This window comes from Myxocyprinus asiaticus, chromosome 42 (assembly GCF_019703515.2).
Source record: "Myxocyprinus asiaticus isolate MX2 ecotype Aquarium Trade chromosome 42, UBuf_Myxa_2, whole genome shotgun sequence".
NCBI classification, from domain to species: domain Eukaryota; kingdom Metazoa; phylum Chordata; class Actinopteri; order Cypriniformes; family Catostomidae; genus Myxocyprinus; species Myxocyprinus asiaticus.
Genome location: NC_059385.1, coordinates 23,996,040 through 24,015,443, shown reverse-complemented (window position 1 = coordinate 24,015,443; position 19,404 = coordinate 23,996,040). Strand labels below are relative to the sequence as shown.

The following is a 19,404-nucleotide window of genomic DNA, read 5'->3' as shown; positions in this document are numbered from 1 at the left end:
AGCAGGGCATATAGAAGAGAATTGACCCTTTGCTAAGCTCCAACCCTCTTGGTTACCGTTGCTCACTCAGAAAAGCAGAACTTCAGAAATCAGTTTTAGGCAAAATATTCTGATAAACGGAATGGATATTATTCTTGGGTGGGATGGAATAAAGTGTGAGGCTGCAAAGCATTTTTTTCTGATGTCTTTTTTTTCTCAGTTATATGGTAATGTGATTAAAAATTGTGGAGTCTGTGAATCAGAATTGAGGCAAACAGTTATCATACTCACTTGAAAAGAGAAAAGTGTCATTTGGTAGTGATTACACAACTGATAACATTAGTGTAAGTGAACACAGAACTGCTCATGAACAGGGTCAGAAATGAAGGAGGGCTCGGGGCACAAATGCAACCAAAAATTACATTCAAAATGTGGGGGCGAATAATGCCCTTGTAATGAATTCTTCTGTGTTTTTATTTGAATATCTATTACAGGTCTTAAAGGGATAGTTCACCCAAACTTGAAAATTCTCTCATAATTTACTCACCCTCATGCCACCCCAGATGTGTCTGATTTTCTTCTGCAGAACACAAACGAAGATTTTTTGAAATATATTTCAGCTCTGTAGGTCCATACAATGCAAGTGAATGGTGACCAGAACTTTGAAGCTCAAAAAAGTACAAAAAGGCAGCATAAAAGTAATCCATACTCCAGTGATTTAATCCATGTCTCCAGAAGTGATATAATTAGTGTGGGTGAGAAACAGATCAATATTTAAGTCCTTTTTTTTTACAATCAATCTTCACTTTCTACTTATTTTGTGTTTTTTTTATTTTTTTATTTTTTATTCTTCATGCATATCGCCACCTACAGGGCAGGGAGGAGAATTTATAGTAAAAAAAAAAGGACCCAAACCTATATTATCACTTCTGAATATATGGATTTAAACACTGGAGTTGTATGGATTACTTTTATTCTGCCTTTATGTGCTTTTTGGAGCTTCAGAGCTCTGGCCACAATTCACATGCATTGTGAGGACCTACGGAGATATTCTAAAAATCTTAATTTATGTTCTGCAGAAGAAAGAAAGTAATACACATCTGTGATTGCATGGGGGTGAGTAAATATTGAGAGAATTGTTGTCTACAGTACAACACACTCACTATGGTGATTTGAACTATTTATTTACCTATATGACCTGAATCAATACATAAATTAATTGTTACATTATTAGCATTAATTTACCTTGGAGCAGGTGTCCTTACTGATGTTACTCATGTTCATTTGGGAATCAGGTCTGACACACAGTTTAATCCATAGCATTCTTCCTTTTTTACTTTCTGAATTGTAGAGCACTTTGGCTGAAACTCTGCTGCTTTTAAATGTGAAATATAAATAAACATTGACTTGATTTGATTCAAATAGCATTTACGATGTGATGGTCAGTCTTTCTCTCTAATCACATTCAATTCAGACTGCAAACTCTAAACTTCAGTAAGTAGATTCAGTAATTGTGCAGCACCTGTGCCGAACAGCAGTGCAGGAAACGTACCTCTCCAGGTCAGTGTGGGGCAGTAGGTCATAACAGCCCTCTGTGTAGTCGTTCTGCAGGGTTTGGCGATCGGGAAAGTAATCGGTCGTGAGGGGGAGGCAGGCAGGAGTGGTGAGGGACTTCCAGTCCACCCCCACTGTACAGCAGAAGCTAGGCACTGTCGGAGGGGCAGACAGCAGCAGGACTTCAGGGGCACCCCCACCACACCCACACACCCATACACACACAGAGTATCCCACAGCACAGGCCGTGTAGACACAATAGACCGCATCCAAAATAACATTCAAACGTGGAAATTAGAAGGCAAAGTGTTGAGAAATATTCAGAGAGAAATAGGGAAAGAGAAAGAGGTGTAAGAAGATGAACATGTTCAGGCAGACAGACACAAAACAACGCACAAAAAAAAAAAAAAAAAAGAGAGAGAGAGAAGGTGGGAAGAGAAAAGGAGTGTTACCATCATTGTCATAATTGAACTGAAGATTACAGTGAATATTACGTGCAAAATTAACACATGCAGCCCAAAGGGCATTGTGAGGATTGTGATGTCACTGATAAGTAATACGCAGGTGTGAACGAACATCTGTACAGAAAAGACAGCCAGTATCGTCCAGACAAGGCATGCATGATAATCTTTGAGTGCATTGTCATTCGAAATGCTTGTGATTGGTGATTTAATTGAATGTTACGAAGTCTGAGCATAAGAGGACTGAAGTTTGATACTTGATTAGAGAGAAAAGGAAAGATCAAAATCGTTTGTGAAATAGGTGTCAGGATTGTGCAGAGAGAGAGACAGAAATCCCAGACAAATCTGAGGTTGTGACCTTTGTCGCTCTTCAAACTTTCACCCGTAAACAACAACAGAGCCACTCAGTTCCAATGATATGGTCTAATGCACTGACTGGAGATACCAAAACAACCTTTTAAACCTTCTAAAAATATAAAGAACAGTATTTTCCTCACTGGCACACCTGATTTGAACTTCTTGCCCCAAAGACAGGCCCACACGGGATCTGCGCCTGCAGAAATTCACTGAAAGTCTACAGATTGTATGAATATTTATTTATTAAAAGAAAATTCTGTCATCGTTAACCCTAATGTAGGTCCAAACCTGTATCCTTTTAAGTGGAACACATAAGGAGACCGAATGTTACAGTAGGGACTGACAGCCATTCCCCACTCAGTTTCATTGTATAGAAAAAAAGAGCAGTGTCAACATTCTTTTAAAATTTCTCCTTGTGTTCCACCGCAAAAGAAAGAAAGTCAAATGGTTTGGCACAACATGCGGGTGAGTAAATGACAACATATTTTTTATGTATGGGTGAACTTCGAAATATCTGAGCTAATTTAACCCTCCTATTGTCTTAGGGTCCGTTTTAATTAAGTTATAAATACCGCATAGTGTTTGGTATATATTTTTTTAATATATAATTGTTTAAGAGAAATAACAATTTAAAACAAATGGTTCCTTCCATTGTCTTAATGAGTCAATGTTGCCCTGTATGGGAAAGGTCAGCAGTTGTGAGCTTTCACCAGCAGACTTTCCGGATGTTCTACAGCTTTAATTGTTTTTTAGAACAATCTATGAATCAATTTTGACCAAAAACATATTTCAAATTTTCTAAAATTCAGCCCCTAGCCCCATACTGTTCTGTAAATCCCCCACCTGCTTCACTGGGTACTGCATCTTTCCCACAAATTGAATACTTTCCTCTCAAAAGGATTTGTGCACACATGCACAAGTCCACACAAGCACACACAGAGAGAGTATTTTTTACAGTTTTGAACAGGTAATATGTTAGTAATCAAGTTCCTGTATATGATAGGGTACAAAGGGGCTAAAGGCCCCCAATGGTAAAAGACCTTTTGGATGTTATTTTCTCCAACAATATTAGATGGCATAAAGAGTGCTGGTTACAAATGTAACTGTGGTTCTATGACTAAGTGGAAGACTGTCAGAGGCAGTACTAAAAGCACTAGTGGAACACTGCTGGCAGGGGATCTTTAGTAATGAGAAAATGTGCATGCTGAAGCCCACGTTGCTGCTGCACATATTTCAGAAAGCGATACACCTTGGAGCACTGCCCAAGATGCTGCGGGATCACACATAGAGTAATAGTCAATAGATGAGGGGACAGGATGCCCTGAAGACTCGTATATATGAGAAGTTACCTGCGTCATCCAGTGCGCTAGTCTCTGCTTGGAGAGCATTGTCCCTTTGTGTTTATCACTAAAGCAAACGAACAATTGATCAGTCTTAGCCAGGCTGCTGTCCTGTCAATGTAAACCCTCAAAGACCTAACTGGACATAGCTCAACCCGCATGTCAGCCTGATCTGGTGGCAGAGCAGCCAGCACAATAGGCTGATTCATAAATTGTGGAGACAAGGTCTTGGGTAAAAATGCTGGATTGGGCCACAATTAAACATTATTGAAATCAGGCCCCCAGTGCAAACAGGGGACACTGACTGATAATGCGTGGAGCTCATTCACACGCTTCACTGTTGTAATGCCCAAGAGGAATGCAGTCTTCAAAGACAGCCATATACATCCGAGTCCATTATAGGCTCTAATGGTGCTTGACATAAGGAATTGAACATTACACTCAAGTCCCACGTTGGGCTTCGCACACCCTGTTAGTGCACAGACAATTAGCCCCTTTCAAAAAGGCCACAACTAACCAGTCAGACCCAAGTGAGACAACAGTCACCTAAGAACGGTGGCATGCCAAAGCTGCTACATACACCTTGGGTGTAGACGCAGAACGTCCAAGCTCCAAAAGAGCTTGCAAAAAATCTAAAATTCATCCTAAAGAACCGTGCAATGGATTAGCGGTATGGTCTGTGCACCAGTCACAGCACACCTTCCACTTACCAACATAAAATGGGTTTTCCATGCTTGTTCAATGAACCATAAACAATTAATGAACATGCACCTGTGGAACGGTCGTTAAGACACTAACAGCTTACAGACGGTAGGCAATTAAGGTCACAGTTATAAAAGACCTTTCTACTGACTCTGAAAAACACCAAAAGAAAGATGCCCAGGGTCCCTGCTCATCTGCGTGAACGTGCATTAGGCATGCTGCATGGAGGCATGAGGACTGCAGATGTGGCCAGGGCAATAAATCGCAATGTCCGTACTGTGAGACGCCTAAGACAGTGCTACAGGGAGACAGGAAGGACAGCTGATTGTCCACGCAGTGGCAGACCACGTGTAACAACACCTGAACTGGATCGGTACATCCGAATATCACACCTGCGGGACAGGTACAGGATGGCAAAAACAACTGCCCGAGATACACCAGGAACACAATCCCTCCATAAGTGCTCAGACTGTCCGCAATAGGCTGAGAGAGGCTGGACTGAGGGCTTGTAGGCCTGTTGTAAGGCAGGTCCTTACCAGACATCACCGGCAACAACGTCGCCTATGGGCACAAACCCACCTTCGCTGGACCAGACAGGACTGGCAAAAAGTGCTCTTCACTGACGAGTCGCGGTTTTGTCTCACCAGTGGTGATGGTAAGACTCATGTTTATCATCGAAGAAATGAGCATTACACCGAGGCCTGTACTCTGGAGCGGGATCGATTTGGAGGTGGAGGGTCCGTCATGGTCTGGGGCGGTGTGTCACTGCATCATCGGACTGAGCTTGTTGTCATTGCAGGCAATCTCAATGCTGGGCGTTACAGGGAAGACATCCTCCTCCCTCATGTGGTACCCTTCCTGCAGGCTCATCCTGATATGACCCTCCAGCATGACAATGCCACCAGCCATACTGCTTATTCTGTGTGTGATTTCCTGCAAGACAGGAATGTCAGTGTTCTGCCATGGCCAGCGAAGAGCCCGGATCTCAATCCCATTGAGCATGTCTGGGACCTGTTGGATCGGAGGGTGAGGGCTAGGGCCATTCCCCCCAGAAATGTCCGGGAAATTGCAAGTGCCTTGGTGGAAAAGTGGGGTAACATCTCACAGCAAGAACTGGCAAATCTGTTGCAGTCCATGAGGAGGAGATGCACTGCAGTACTTAATGCAGCTGGTGGCCACACCAGATACTGACTGTTACTTTTGATTTTGACCCCCCCTTTGTTCAGGGTGACATGATTCCATTTCTGTTAGTCACATGTCTGTGAAACTTGTTCAGTTTATGTCTTAGTTGTTGAATCTTTTTATGTTCATACAAATATTTACATATGTTAAGTTTGCTGAAAATAAAAGCAGTTGAAAGTGAGAGGACGTTTCTTTTTTTGCTGAGTTTACAATAATCAAGAATTTATGCATTTTAATGATTTTCAATATGGGTCAAAAATAAACCAAAGGACAAAAGGAGGGTGCAGTTTTTTTAAGACAATAGGAGGGTTAAGAGTGTAGTTTGTGATTTAATGCCATGCCAGCTTCTATGGCTATTTTCATGACAAAAAACAAGTTTAAGTACAATAAAAATATAGTGATTAAAAACCTATGTTAGGTTTTTAAGATCTTTTTTCGCTAAAAACATTATAAAACTGATTCAGGCCTGACTTTGTTAAAAACCTTTTCAAAAGTGTCCATTTAACAGTGTAGTACTCTCAGCAAAGTTTAACACATTTTACTCTGTTTGAATCCATTCTGTAGAATCCAGCAAAAATCCCATCGGGCCTGCTAAAAAGTGCCAAAATTAAAAGAAAATTTCAGGTTGGCCAGTATGGACAGAGGCAAGAGTGAAATATAAACCAGACTTAAAAGACCGTATCAAATCATTCAACCATAGATCCCAGATTTTCTGTCCTGTGCCCCACCCCTTTAACTATGTGATTGAAGCAGACATATATGTATATATGGGGTAAATGTACATTCATGTGGACTGATAAAAACTCACTTGGATCTGGACTGCTGGAGTAGTCCTCAAAGGAACTGCGATTCATTGGTGTTCCTTCAAAAGCAAGAGCAATAACAAGAATATAAACTCAACCTTTCATTTCAAAGACATAATCCGAGGCACTGTAAAGAGGAGGGGATTGTAGATTTTTTTTTTTTTTAAATCACAATGCTCAATATAGTGGCTTTAGTACAGGAAGTCCTGCATTTCAATTTAAGGTGTTGTAAGCAATTGTTTTTTTTAATACCACATATAAAAATGTCACAACTACCTGACCGATATCACTGAAATAGGTGTTCTAAAAAAAAAATTAAAAAAAAATCACACCCATCTCTGTGACAGCTCTAGGCTCTGAAAAACAGCAACAACCAAAAAACAAAAAAACAAAAATAGCCCAGAATTTTTTAGCTGATCAGAAATTTAGCCAATGAAAAAAACTATCTGCATTTGAATAATTTTGCGCAGATTTGCTGATGTCCCTGTAGGGTTTTAAAGAGTGGGCGTGTGGTAGCTTACAGCTCCTTTACAAGAGCTAATCGTGCATTAGCTGGCCAAATACAGGTTTGACTAACTATGCTTGGATTAAGAGAAAACGTGGGAGACTATTTTATAATCTACTTTCAGATGGACAGTCAAAAAACTATGAAGCCATTTTCTCAGTTTAGGTATTGGGATAGTTACTGTAGGGGTAGTAGTGGTTTGTGCAAAACATAGCTTACTAGTAAACAACTGCCAGTATGTGTTGCCAAGATGGACATCAAGAAAAACGATTTGCTCCAATAAGGACTTTGACAACATCAAACGTCCTTTGATGATGCATACCACACAATTATGTAATAAATTAATGGAAATAATAATTATTTATAAATGTACCAGTGCTGTTACTACTGGCTGGGCTTCCAGAGACACAGTCAGAACCTCCAGTGATGTACAGTCCATTCTCTCCTGTGTGACGAGATGACGTCCTCTTGCTAGAACACACACACACATACACAATTATTCAACTTGTTTCTCAGCATCTCTAGTGGGTTTGTGTATTATTTCTCTGCTAATGAGCCCTCCCCCATCTGTGCGTGACTGACCTTCCCGTGGCCTCGTGATAGGCCAGTTCCAGCAATTCTGCGGACGTGCGTGCTGGGTCTCTTTGTTCACTGCCCTGCAGCTCTGCCATGTTCTGTCTGGTCTGGTGGTGGATCTGGATCGCCTCTCCAGATGGACCTTGAACCAGCACAACATTATGTAAAAACAAGGACAATATTATATAAAAACATGGGCAACCTTTAACAAAAAAAGTTGTTTATGTTACATAATTAGATCAGATGTACTAACAATGAACAATACTTGAACAGCACTACTTTTTCTATAAATTCTCCTCCCTGCCCAGTAGGTATGCACCAAAAATGCACCCAAAAAAAAGAAAAGAATGTGAATGTGAAAGAGAAAGTGGAGATTTTAATTAAATATTGATCTGTTTCTCACCCTCACCTATCATATCGCTTCTGAAGATACAGGTTTAAGCACTGGAGTCATACAGATTACTTTAATGCTGCTTTTATGTGCATTTTGGAGATTCAAAGTTCTGTCCACTATTCACTTTCATTATATGGACAAACAGAGCTGAAATATTCCTCTAAAAGTCATACACATCTGGGATGACAAGGAGGGTAAATGATGAGAGAATTTTCATTTCAGGGTGAACTATTTTTTTTTTAATGTTTTATATGGTTAAAAAAATATTTACAAGCATAAACTAAGAATGAACAATATCTGTATAATCAACATTAACCCCAAAAATGGCAGCAAAGCAAAGTGATTGGTAAATCTGTTTGGAAATAATCTTTTTTTTTTTTTTTTTTTGCCACTTGTGGTGCAGAGATTGCACACAGCCTGGTTAAATAAGAGATAATGTGTTGACAGCCTGTCATTATCACAAAATAAACACAAGAGGGTCTTGTTTGTATCAATCACCCTGAAGGAGTTTATTTTGCAACGCTGACTTGCTGACTGTACATTATCCTGCTTATTACATGGCTACTTACCAAATAAACATATAAATGGACATGAAATATTAATTTGAGCTGAAACTATTTTATTATGTGAGAAGAAAGATACCGCAGAGTGGTATCATGAAACTAACACAGCTATTAGGGCTGGCTATAGACACATATTTCCCAGTTCGATTCGGATTCACAAGCTCTCGATTCAATTCAATTTCGATTCATAAAGGTATATTTTCAAGTTATAATGTCCCTTTTGCTTACATATGAAAGAAATTATTTTCCAGCTAATGCTGTTAATTATACAGGGCACCTTCTAACTTGGTGCATTATGAAAATATTAATTTGACCAATTATATTTTATTAGTTTTTCATTATTTTGTTCATATTTTGGCTTTTTAAAAATGAACAAATCCATGTATTCAATCAATAAATAACATATTATATGTCATTTGTTTTTTTACGTTTATTGTTTAATTCCATAATTTGTACTATTTACAAGTATTTACATTAATTTGTTGAACACGTGCTAAAAGCCGGTACTGTCTCTTTAAGAAAACCGGCATTTCTGTAAAGAGCATCTGTAAATGAGCACACGTTAACTCAAATGGCTTTACCTCATCTGTGCTATGCGTGATTAGAATTAAATGTTTCTTTTTTGTAGTTTTTGATCAACAACTGACTAAAAAACAGGAAGGGTATTAAAAGAGACATTATTCAATGACAAATGGGTGTGGATCTCATCTTTGGACACTCATTACACGGAACAACATTTACTCTCAACACACAGCGTAAGGATCTTGCTGTTGAATACTCCACCACTATACTACACAATCACTGGTGAGTGAAATGTGAACATTTACCAGCCAGTTGCCAAATATATTCACTGTAGCCGCATAACACAAAATTTGGTTGCAAATGCGAGGAATTTACTCTCATTGTAGTAAAGGGTTGCACATAGAGTAAAAGATCAATCTTTGGATTTGAGAATCGATATTGAGATCGTTCAAATGAAGATCGCGATGCATCGGAAAATCTATATTTTTTTACCCACCCCTTACAGCTATGTAGGAGATCTTCTGACTGGGACAACAGTCGATTATGCAGTTTACTGGTCATTATACAGAGGTATCTGAATACAGAATGCCACGACTGACCAATCAGAATCAAGTATTCCAGAGAGCTGTGTATTAAATAAAGGAAAAATACTTTAGAATAGTCTTTTAAATTAACAGAAATAGGATATGTGTCCCTCACCCACGGGAAAGGTGTGCATCCAGCGACGCCGATTGGAAGTGAGTTTCATAGGCATGCGTGAGGGAGCGAAGGGGTTGATGAGGGCCCTCTGGGGCGTGTAACCGCCCGGCCGGACGTGCAGGGTGGACTCAGCACTACCCACAGTGAAGCGACCCGGAGCGCTGGAGTCCCTTTGGGATTCTACCATCTTCTCCAGTAACTCTAGAGTAGAAAGGGAAAAAGCAAACGTGTAGACATGTTCTGACGATGCCTAAATCAACACACAGGTATAGTAGTGCATTGATTTCTCTCTTGTTACCTCTTGTACAGCTGGTGTACCCGAGGGAGCTGCTGATCTCGTACTGGCCCTGAACTGGTCGTGGGATGAGTAGGATGTTGGAGATGTGGCCCAGGCTGTCGTCTGATGCCAGGCTCCTCTGTTCCTCCGGTCCGGTGGGTCTGGTGGGGGGAGAGTTGCCCACTAGACCTCCGCTGACATCAGCTGAGCCCCAGCTTTTCCTACTGACTGATTCCCTCTCTCGACTCGACCTGAAACACAAATGAGTAGAGGCTAAAACTGCAGCTTAAATGGAAGAAGTTGCTCCATGTGTAGGTTTCAAGAACTAAAATGGAGTATGTTCCCTTCCTGAAGCTGTTTTGTGACAAAATCAGACTGGTAACATTGTTGTCACATGTTTAGTTCACCCAAAAATGATAATTCTGCCATTTACTCACCATTATGTCCTTTCAAACTTCCGTGGAACACAAAAGGAAAGGTTTTTCAGAATGTCCAGGCTGTTCTTTTCCATAAAATTAAAGCATAAAGTGACCAGTGTGTCAGTTATTTGTTCAGTCATGAGACGCGCAAGAAGATGGCGTTTGGTGTCATTGACATCATACCTGGAGCAATACATCTTGATGTGCAGAGTTTGAAAATGTGCATATGCAAATGAGATTTGAGAGCTACAGTGGAGGGCAAGATTTTTTGTGAATAATTTAAACAACTGAAATATCAGTTTGTTTCATACACAAAAGCTATCCTATGGCTTCAGAAGACTTGGAATCTAGCACAAAAGTCGTATGGACTACTTTTATGGTACTTTTATAGTGCTTTTGTGTCCTTTTTTGGCCCCCTGGTCACTGTTTACTTTTAGGGTATGGAAGTGAACATTCTACAAAACATCTCCTTTTGTGTTCTACAGAAGAAAGAAAGTCATACTGGTTGGAACAACATGACTGTTAGCAAATGATGACAGAATTTTCATTTTTGGGTGAACTTTCACTTTAATGTACAGTACCTGAAGTTGGTGGACCGCTGAGCTCTTGAGGGACCAGGAAGTCTGAAGACCTGAGCATCATAGGCATCATAGTCCACCTGGATGGGAAGGCTGTTCTCATCTTTGGGAGCACAGATAGCTGAGAAAGACAAATCCAATTGAAGTTAGAAAGTGACAAATGAAACAGCTCGTTAACCCTAGAACTAAAACCAATCAGTTACTCTAACAACTCACCATGTTCTTTGATGTTTTTAGCTTTCTCAGCATGAGCCTTTAAATGAGAAGAGATCAGAGAGACAGCTGCTTCATTAGTAGATTTACAAGCAAAGCCGATGAGACGTTATCTTAAGAATTTTAAACATAATGTTACTAATTCATGTTGTCAGTGGAGTTATGATATTTCTAACCTTCCGTCCAGCCAGCTTGATCCGTGGTGTAAAACAGCTGCAAGAGTTTTGGCTCTTTGAAGTGTAAAAGCTGGAAAATTCACATTCATTTTTGTCAATACATCAGTGGCAACCCTATTAAGCAAGAATCAAAATTGCTCAAACTAAGCGTTAGGGATGTGAACAAACCCCTAACTTTAAGCAGTTAACTTTGATGTGTCGAACCTCTCCCACACTATTTCTGCAATGGATACTAATTATACCTCAAATCATGTGGCTTATTTAAGAGAAGTGTAATTTTTTTTCCCTGGAAAAATAAAACACATGAAATAAAACACATGAAAAAATTCCATAGACTTACATTGAAGGAGGGACCCAAGTAAAGGTTGACTGATAATGGACTTTGCCAAACCAATAACTAAGGTGGTGGAAAAAGCTGATAACCGATTTATCAGCCATTAGATTTTAAAATCAATTTCTAGAATGTCAAACAAAATTCTTAGTCTTCCCCCACTGTGACGGGTAAAGACATAGAGGCTACACAGAGTCCAAAATTTGTAAAATCCCAGATGTAGTTTATTTATATTAAGACTTCAGTGGTTAAATCCATTTCTTCTGAAGCGATATGATAGGTGTGGGTTAGAAACAGATCAATATTTAAGTCCTTTTTTACTATAAATCAAAGTTTTCACTTTCACTTCCATATTCTGGTGTGGAAGTGACTTTCACATTCAGCCACCTACTGGTTGGGGCTGGTCAAAGGTGAAGATCGACAGTAAAAAAGGACATAAATATTGATCTATTTCTCACCCTCACCTATCATGTCGTTTCAGAAGATGTGGTTTTAAGTCTTATGGATTACTTTCATGCTGCCTTCATGTACTTTTTGGACCTTCAGAGTTTTGGTCACCATTCACTTGCATTGTATGGACCTACAGAACTGAGATATTCTTCTAAAACTCTTTGTTTGTGTTCTGCAGAAGAAAGAAAGTCACACATCTGGGATGGCATGAAAGTGAGTAAATGATGAGGGAATTTTCATTTTTAAGTTAAGTATTATTCATATTAAGCTTTTTATATCCTATATTCACCAGATGAAGGGTTTTGTATATATACTGATGTGATGAGGAGGAGGGCGTGGCCAGGCCTTGATGGAGCACGGCTGGCGCTGAATCAGCTGATCAGCGGGAGATCGGGTTTATGTTTTATGTTGTGTTGTAACATTAAACCTTATGTTTATTCTTCAGCCGGTTCCCACCTCCTCCTTGCCCATCCTTATACTGTTACAGTGGTGCTGAATCCCGGGGGGGAGGAAGGATGCGCTGTTGCGGAGTCCTCGCTGCTGCCATCTGCCAGGGGAGCAGCCGTGGCCATCTGCCTGGGGACAGAGGGGTCGTTGCCGGCCACCAAGAGCCGGAGGATCCGCGGCCGTCTGCCGAGAAGGGGAGGAGTGGTTCCGTCTGCCAGCGGCCAGAGGACTCGCTGCTGTTCACCGGGGGAGGAGCGAGCTGGCATCCGCCAGAGGGCGGAGGAGCGGTTGAGGACCGGGCGACAGCGTGTCCAGGAGCCGGCAAGCAAGTTCTGCTCTCTCTCTCTCTCTATGTGTCTCCACTCGCCCTTTCCCACTCCCCACGCATCCCCTCGTCTCTCCCCCAGGCTCACAGGAGGCAGGGTGGACCACCGGCTGACAGAACGGCCGGAAGGGCAGCGTCTCCTCCCCAGAGGGGGTGGGGGGGCAGAGGTGGGATTAGTCACACCGGTGGCGCCCCGGCCTGAATCGGGCGGGGGAGGAGTGTGACAAGGAAGAGGGCGTGGCCGGGCCGTGATGGAGCACGGCCGGCACTGAAACAGCTGATCAGCGGGAGAGCAAGATAAGGGGCAGCCGGAGACGCCGGTTCGAGAGAGAGAGATGCACGTGGCAGTGTTGCTTGTGTCTGTTCATTTATGTTTTATGTTGTGTTTTAACATTAAACCTTACGTTTACGGCCGGTTCCCGCCTCCTCATTGCCCGTCCTCAAACTGTTACAACTGTATATTAACTTGCTTCAATTTCAAACACTTGGTTATCTAATCAAAATATGCATTGAAGTGAGGATAAAAATATGAATAAATATTATTATACTGCAAAACCAAGACATTTTAACTGCAAAATCCTCCAGTGGCGGCCACAGAGCAACACAGAGGAATAAAAAAAGAAATTATCAGCAACTATTGGCATAGATTTTGCAGATAACTGATAGTTCCAAAAAGCAACAATCGGAACAGATTAATTGGTAAAACCAATATATCGGTCTACCTCTAGACCCAAGCCATATCTAGGGGCTAGGATATCACAGATACATGGGGTTGGGTGAGTATGAAACCACCTAGCAATCACCCAGAATACCCTAGCAATGCCACATTTTTCCATGCATTTTAACCACTCATAAATGAAGGGATATCTTCCATATCTCACCTGTGGTTGATCCAGTGAGGCAGGTTGTAGTCATCTCCGATTCTGGAGTCTCCAGGCACCGTGCGGTTATGTAACTAATTGAAATGACAAAGTCTATGTCTGACTGCGCATGACAAATGACTCACAAGAATGTGCTTTTCATCCCGTTTAGAAATCTATGGCTAACAATGTTCATAAACATCTGCTGTCCTCGAATAACTGACCTGACACGGTCGTAACTAACCTTAAAGAGTGGAACAGCATGGAGGGGCTGCTCTCCCATACACACAAGATCTACGCCAATGCCTGTTAAGAAGAGATCACAATGTTAGTGATGTATGTCCTAAAATGAATACTTTGTAATCATATACTCACCCTCATGTTGTTTCAAACCCTTATGACTTACTTTCTTTCGTGGAACATTAAAAGGATATTTTAGGTAAAATGACAACCTCGGTCACCATTCACTTTCATTTTATGGAAAAAAGATGCAATAAAAGTGAATGGTGACTGAGGCTAACATTCTGCCTAACATCTTTTTTTGTTGTCCACGAGATAGAAAGTAATATGGGTTTGAATAAATATGAAGGTGAGTTAATATTGAGAGAAATTTCATTTTTGGGTGACCTATCCCTTTAAAAGTACTGTCCATACAAGCAAACACTGACCATTGTCTATCATGCGTTGTTTGGTGAGGATCATGAGCAAGCGGTCCACCTCAAACACACCCACTCCTGGAGTGATGACTACAGACATCTGACCAGTGCGATCGAAGTTCCGGTTGATGTAGTGCTTATCAAACACTGAAAAAATGAAAAAGGACACTGATAAGATGACAAATAATTTTGCTGATACCACATAGGTAAAAAGCAGATGCAAACCATTGAACGACAAGTTGATGGCTTCAAGATAATTTCCCTGAGCAGCTGTGGAATTCTGGCCACAATGGAATCCATCTGCAATGTTGAGACATAAACAAAACTGCTCAACCTCCAAATGACAAAGCATTTTCAATCAGTAAAATGAAATTTTTTCACCTAAAAATGAAAATTCTTTCATTATTTACTCACCCTCGTGCCATCCTGGATTTGTATGACTTTCTTTATTCTGCTGAACACAAACAAAGTTTTTTAGAAGAATATCTCAGCTCTGTAGGTCCATACAATACAAGTGACTGGTGATAAAAACTTTGAAGCTCGAAAAAGCACATAAAGGCAGCATAAAAGTAATACATACGAATCCAGTGGTTTAATCCATGTCTTCTGAAGTGATCCAATAAATTTTGGGACAGACCAAAATGTAATTCCTCTCTCACTATTAATCTTGACATCAGCAGTCTCCTTGGCAATCAAGATTCCAAGCTTGATTACACTTCCTAGCACCATCTAGCACTCTGTGCAAGCATCAAGCATTAGAATGTGTAATCAAGTTTGAGATCATGATGGTGCCTAGAGACTGCAATGACAAGATGTACAGTGAAAAAAGATTTATATTTTGGTCTTTTCTCATCCAAAACTGATTGGATGGCTTCAAAAGACATGGATTTAAACACTGGAGTGTATGGATTACTTTTATGCTTCATGTATGTGCTTTTTGGAAATTCAAAGTTCTGGCCACCATTCACTTGCATTTTACAGACCTACAGAGCTGAAATATTCTATTAAAAATCTTCAATTGTGTTCAGCAGGAGAAAGAAAGTCATTCACATCTGGAATAGCATGAGGGTGAGTAAATGATGAGAGAATTTTCATTTTTAGGTGAACTATTCCTTTAAGGATAGGGGATTGTTCAAGTAGTAGTAGTGAACAATAGTAATAGTGATGCTTGCCTTACCTGATTTTAAAGAACTGTGAACACGAAATGATTGATGTCATTGCCATACATACCTGCTCCTTTAAGACGCACCAGCACAGGATACTGGATAAAGAGCTTCTTAATGGTGATGAGCAGAGATGTCCACTCATCACGTCTTTCATTCTGGGCCACCACCCTGAACCACAACCCACAATGAAACAGAATGAAAGTAATGTGCAGTATAAGCCAAGAGCCTCAATGCTTAGTAAACTGCCTGACCTGTAGAAATCTTCATAATAACGTCCTTCATGGTCTTGTCTGATGGAGGCTCTCTGGGCCTCGGGGAACTCTTCTACATGAAGAAAGAACATTTTTGACTGAAGTTAGTAAAAACAAACATGGGACATAGCACATAATGTGTTTAATTAATATGAAATGCTCACCTAGTGTTTTGGCGGAGTAGAAGGTACGAGAGAACAACACTACTGTGACCTCATGGCTGCAGTTTTTCTCCTAAATTTATTCAAAGTTGCTAAATGTTAACAAAGCAAACCCCATAATGCCACAGCCTAATGTGTTAAAATATTACACCTGGTCAGTGATTCAAGGAATGTTTTGGGTTCAGTACAAGTTAAGCTCAATAGACAGCATTTGTGGCATAAATTTGATTACCACAAAAATGTATTTCCACCCATCCCTCCTTTTCTTTAAAAAAAGCAAAAATCTGTGTTAAAGTGAGGCACTAACAACAGAAGTGAATGGGGGCCAATAAGTAAACATTAAAATACTCACTGTTTCAAAAGTATTGCCACAAGACCTAAACAATATGCATGTAAACATGATTTTAGTGTGATAAAATCACTCACTAACTTCTGTGTAATGTTATATTAAATTTTACAACTTTGTTGCCATGACAACATAACACTGTAAACCCTTAAAAAGACCATTAAAACAACCATTTAAACAACTTCACAGCTCAAATAATACACAGAATTAATGTAAATGCTTTTATAAAATTATAAGCTTCACATTTTTAAACTCTGCAAAATCTGCCCTATTCACTTATATTGTACTGTAAGTGACTCACTTTAACCTTGAGTCGAAATAATTTTTTGTGGTCGTTAACATTACGCCACAAATGCTATCTATTGAGCTTAACTTGAACCAATATTGCTTTAGGATGGCACTCACTTTCCATTTGGCAAACAGATCGGAGAGGAAACCATTGACAGCTTTCTCAAAGTAAAGATCACCTGTCAATGAAGATGGCGGCTTATATAACAGATTTGCATTGCAAATTTACCCACAATAAGTACAATAATAAATAACAGGTTACTGATTCAGTGGGAAGTCTTTGTTACCATAGATATCAAAGTCCCACATCTCACAGCTCATCTGAATGAATATGTAAACCATCGCTGATGTGGATCGGAACACCACCTAGAAGAAGGAAACGGTCACTATACACAATAAAGATTAAGTACTAATTAATTTCCAAGGCATTTCCAAGGAAATTTTCTTCTCACCCGTGTATCTTCACTAATGTAGCCACAAGTGACCTTCTCTCCTTTAACCCACAATTCACTGGCCTGGGCCCTGAAATCATGATAAAAACGGTTATTAAACATAACACACACTTATGTACACTTAATTGAAAATGTTGTTACCTGATGCCTGCAAACTCGACTTTCTGGGTCACATATGCACATGTGCTCACCTGTGTGAAGCAGAAATAACATCATGAAGACAAAGCTGACATCATCATATATTACCATTTCATGTCATTTATATATTATGCACACAGGCTAGAGAGTGATGAACATACTAAGCTCTTCTTCAGTCTCCACATGTCTCCTCGTCCAATATACTGATCTTTGAAAGTCAGCTCCACCAGATCCAGAGTCACATCCTGTTAAATTTTAATGGAGCATTTTCACTTGTACTACCATTGTAAGAATAGAATAGTAAAAATTTAACAAATAAATGAAAAAATAAATAAATAAATAATAATAATAAATATATATATTCAAAAAGTGGATTTCAATATTAAAGACCTTTGGATCCACAATGTTGATGATGACATCCTGGTAGGCACGCAGCTTGAAGGCCTGAGCTACTGTCTGATCTACACTGATGGTTTCTGTTATTTCGGGGGGAAAACACTCTGTAAGTAAAATGATAGTTCACCCAAAAATGAAAATCATTTACTGACACTCATGCCATCCCAGATGTATATGACTTTCTTTCTTCTGCAGAACACAGATTAAGATTTTTAGATGAATATTTTAGCTCTGTAGGTCCAATACAAGTGAATGGTGGCCAGAACTTTGAAGCTCCAAAAAGCACATAAAGGCAGTATAGAAGTAAGCCATTTGATTCCCATTCTTCGTGCATATCGCCACCTATTGGTTGGGGCTGGTCAAAGGTGGAGATTTATAGTAAAAAAAAAAAAATTTAAAAAAAAAGACTTAAATATTCATCTGTTTCTCACCCACACAGATCATATCGCTTCTGAAAACATGGCTTAAACCACTGGAGTCGTATGGATTAGTTTTATGCTCGATGCTTTTTGGAGCGTTAAAGATCTGGTCACCATTCACTTGCATTGTATGGACCTACAGAGCTGAAATACTATTCTAAAAATCTTCATTTGTGTTCTGCAGAAGAAAGAAAGTCACACACATCTGGGATGGCATGATTTTTTTTTTTTTTTTATTCTGCAGAATACATTTAAACACAAAGCTGACCTTTCTGCAGGTCCTCTTTCAAACTCTTGACTTGCAACAGGAGAGGACTAAAGGAATGACAGAGAGGTGACAAGAGTAACACGTACTGAAATATTAAATTTATTATTAAACATACCTGTATTTTTATCCATATATTTATTTAATAATATTACAAGGGATATGGAAAGACAACAGCACAACAAAAACAATAATATTATTCTTTTTTCCTTTCAGACCAAATCTGTAAACTGTCTTTTCAATATTTCCTCTCACCTGTATTCGTCATTTGGATGTGCAATCTCAACAATATCCCCCAGTTTAACCTGAGGGAACACCTTTGGATTCATCATCAACTCATCATCTGTGGAAAACCAGTTAGTGTTAAAATGCATGCAAAGACATACAAGAAGTTGCATTAAAAGTCTGGTGTCCTAAACATAAACGAATTCAGTGCTGAGATCAGTTAATGAATGTACGGTTCTATTAACATACACAACTACTGACGGCATACTCACCACTCCCTCCAAAGCCCTTCTTGTGCACCACAAGCTTGTAGGACTTGTTTGCCTTCATGGTCACAGTCATTGTAGTCTTCAAATGTACAATTATACAAGCATTTAGATGCAAAAAATTGACCAACGCTGAACCAGTCTACGGAATATCAACATCTTCATTGCTACTTTATCCCAATTGACAATGTATCCATGAAAACGTTTCAAACGTTGCAACTGCCTATTTAAAGTGCAGATAGATTGCATGGCCGCAGTAGAGACACATAAGAAATGAAAAACAACAATCAAAACTCATGTCAATCTGTCATCCTGCTGTTTGTTTACATGTCGCGTGACGCATGTATTCCGTCTCAAACAACGGGCTGAAAAGAGCTTTTCCAACTTGAGTTTGTGAAGTATAGGTTCAATATTCGTTTATAGCCTAACATCACATAGTTTACGTTTTATCTGCAAAAAAAAAAAAAAAAAAAACAATGAAATAACAGTACTGTTTCTGAACTAACTAGACACTGACTTCCTCGAAATAATTACATTAGAAAGTACACAGCGCCGCCTAGCTTACTGGAGATGCGCCGGCAATGCACAAATAAAAATATATATAAAAAATACAAATTAAAAAAAAAAAACTCTAAATTAAAAAAAAAAAAAATCCGAAGTTA

The 19,404-nt window shown here is 39.6% G+C and overlaps 1 protein-coding gene across 7 annotated transcripts in view; it reads right to left on the bottom strand.

The window, feature by feature from the left end:
• Positions 1–19,403, bottom strand: part of depdc5 (DEP domain containing 5, GATOR1 subcomplex subunit) — a 47,033-nt gene extending 27,630 nt beyond the window's left edge. For 2 of the 7 annotated variants that reach the window (XM_051684104.1, XM_051684105.1), the window contains exons 1-25: positions 18,749–19,289; positions 18,507–18,594; positions 18,255–18,301; positions 17,562–17,647; positions 17,333–17,416; positions 17,175–17,224; positions 17,034–17,103; positions 16,869–16,947; positions 16,699–16,760; positions 15,951–16,020; positions 15,787–15,859; positions 15,600–15,703; positions 14,595–14,669; positions 14,382–14,516; positions 13,958–14,019; positions 13,735–13,808; positions 11,301–11,370; positions 11,128–11,164; positions 10,915–11,032; positions 9,936–10,165; positions 9,638–9,838; positions 7,466–7,601; positions 7,257–7,354; positions 6,384–6,437; positions 1,532–1,715 (exon numbers count right to left, since the gene is read on the bottom strand). In XM_051684104.1, the coding sequence (XP_051540064.1) occupies positions 1,532–1,715; positions 6,384–6,437; positions 7,257–7,354; positions 7,466–7,601; positions 9,638–9,838; positions 9,936–10,165; positions 10,915–11,032; positions 11,128–11,164; positions 11,301–11,370; positions 13,735–13,808; positions 13,958–14,019; positions 14,382–14,516; positions 14,595–14,669; positions 15,600–15,703; positions 15,787–15,859; positions 15,951–16,020; positions 16,699–16,760; positions 16,869–16,947; positions 17,034–17,103; positions 17,175–17,224; positions 17,333–17,416; positions 17,562–17,647; positions 18,255–18,301; positions 18,507–18,594; positions 18,749–18,818 (2,357 nt within the window). In that variant the 5' untranslated portion in view covers positions 18,819–19,289. Of the gene's footprint in view, positions 1–1,224; positions 1,355–1,531; positions 1,747–6,383; positions 6,438–7,256; positions 7,355–7,465; positions 7,602–9,637; positions 9,839–9,935; positions 10,166–10,914; positions 11,033–11,127; positions 11,165–11,300; positions 11,371–13,734; positions 13,809–13,957; positions 14,020–14,381; positions 14,517–14,594; positions 14,670–15,599; positions 15,704–15,786; positions 15,860–15,950; positions 16,021–16,698; positions 16,761–16,868; positions 16,948–17,033; positions 17,104–17,174; positions 17,225–17,332; positions 17,417–17,561; positions 17,648–18,254; positions 18,302–18,506; positions 18,595–18,748 lie in introns of those variants that run through there. The other 5 variants (XM_051684107.1, XM_051684102.1, XM_051684101.1 and 2 more) reach the window with 5 other exon arrangements.
• Between the last annotated feature and the right edge of the window lies 1 nt (position 19,404).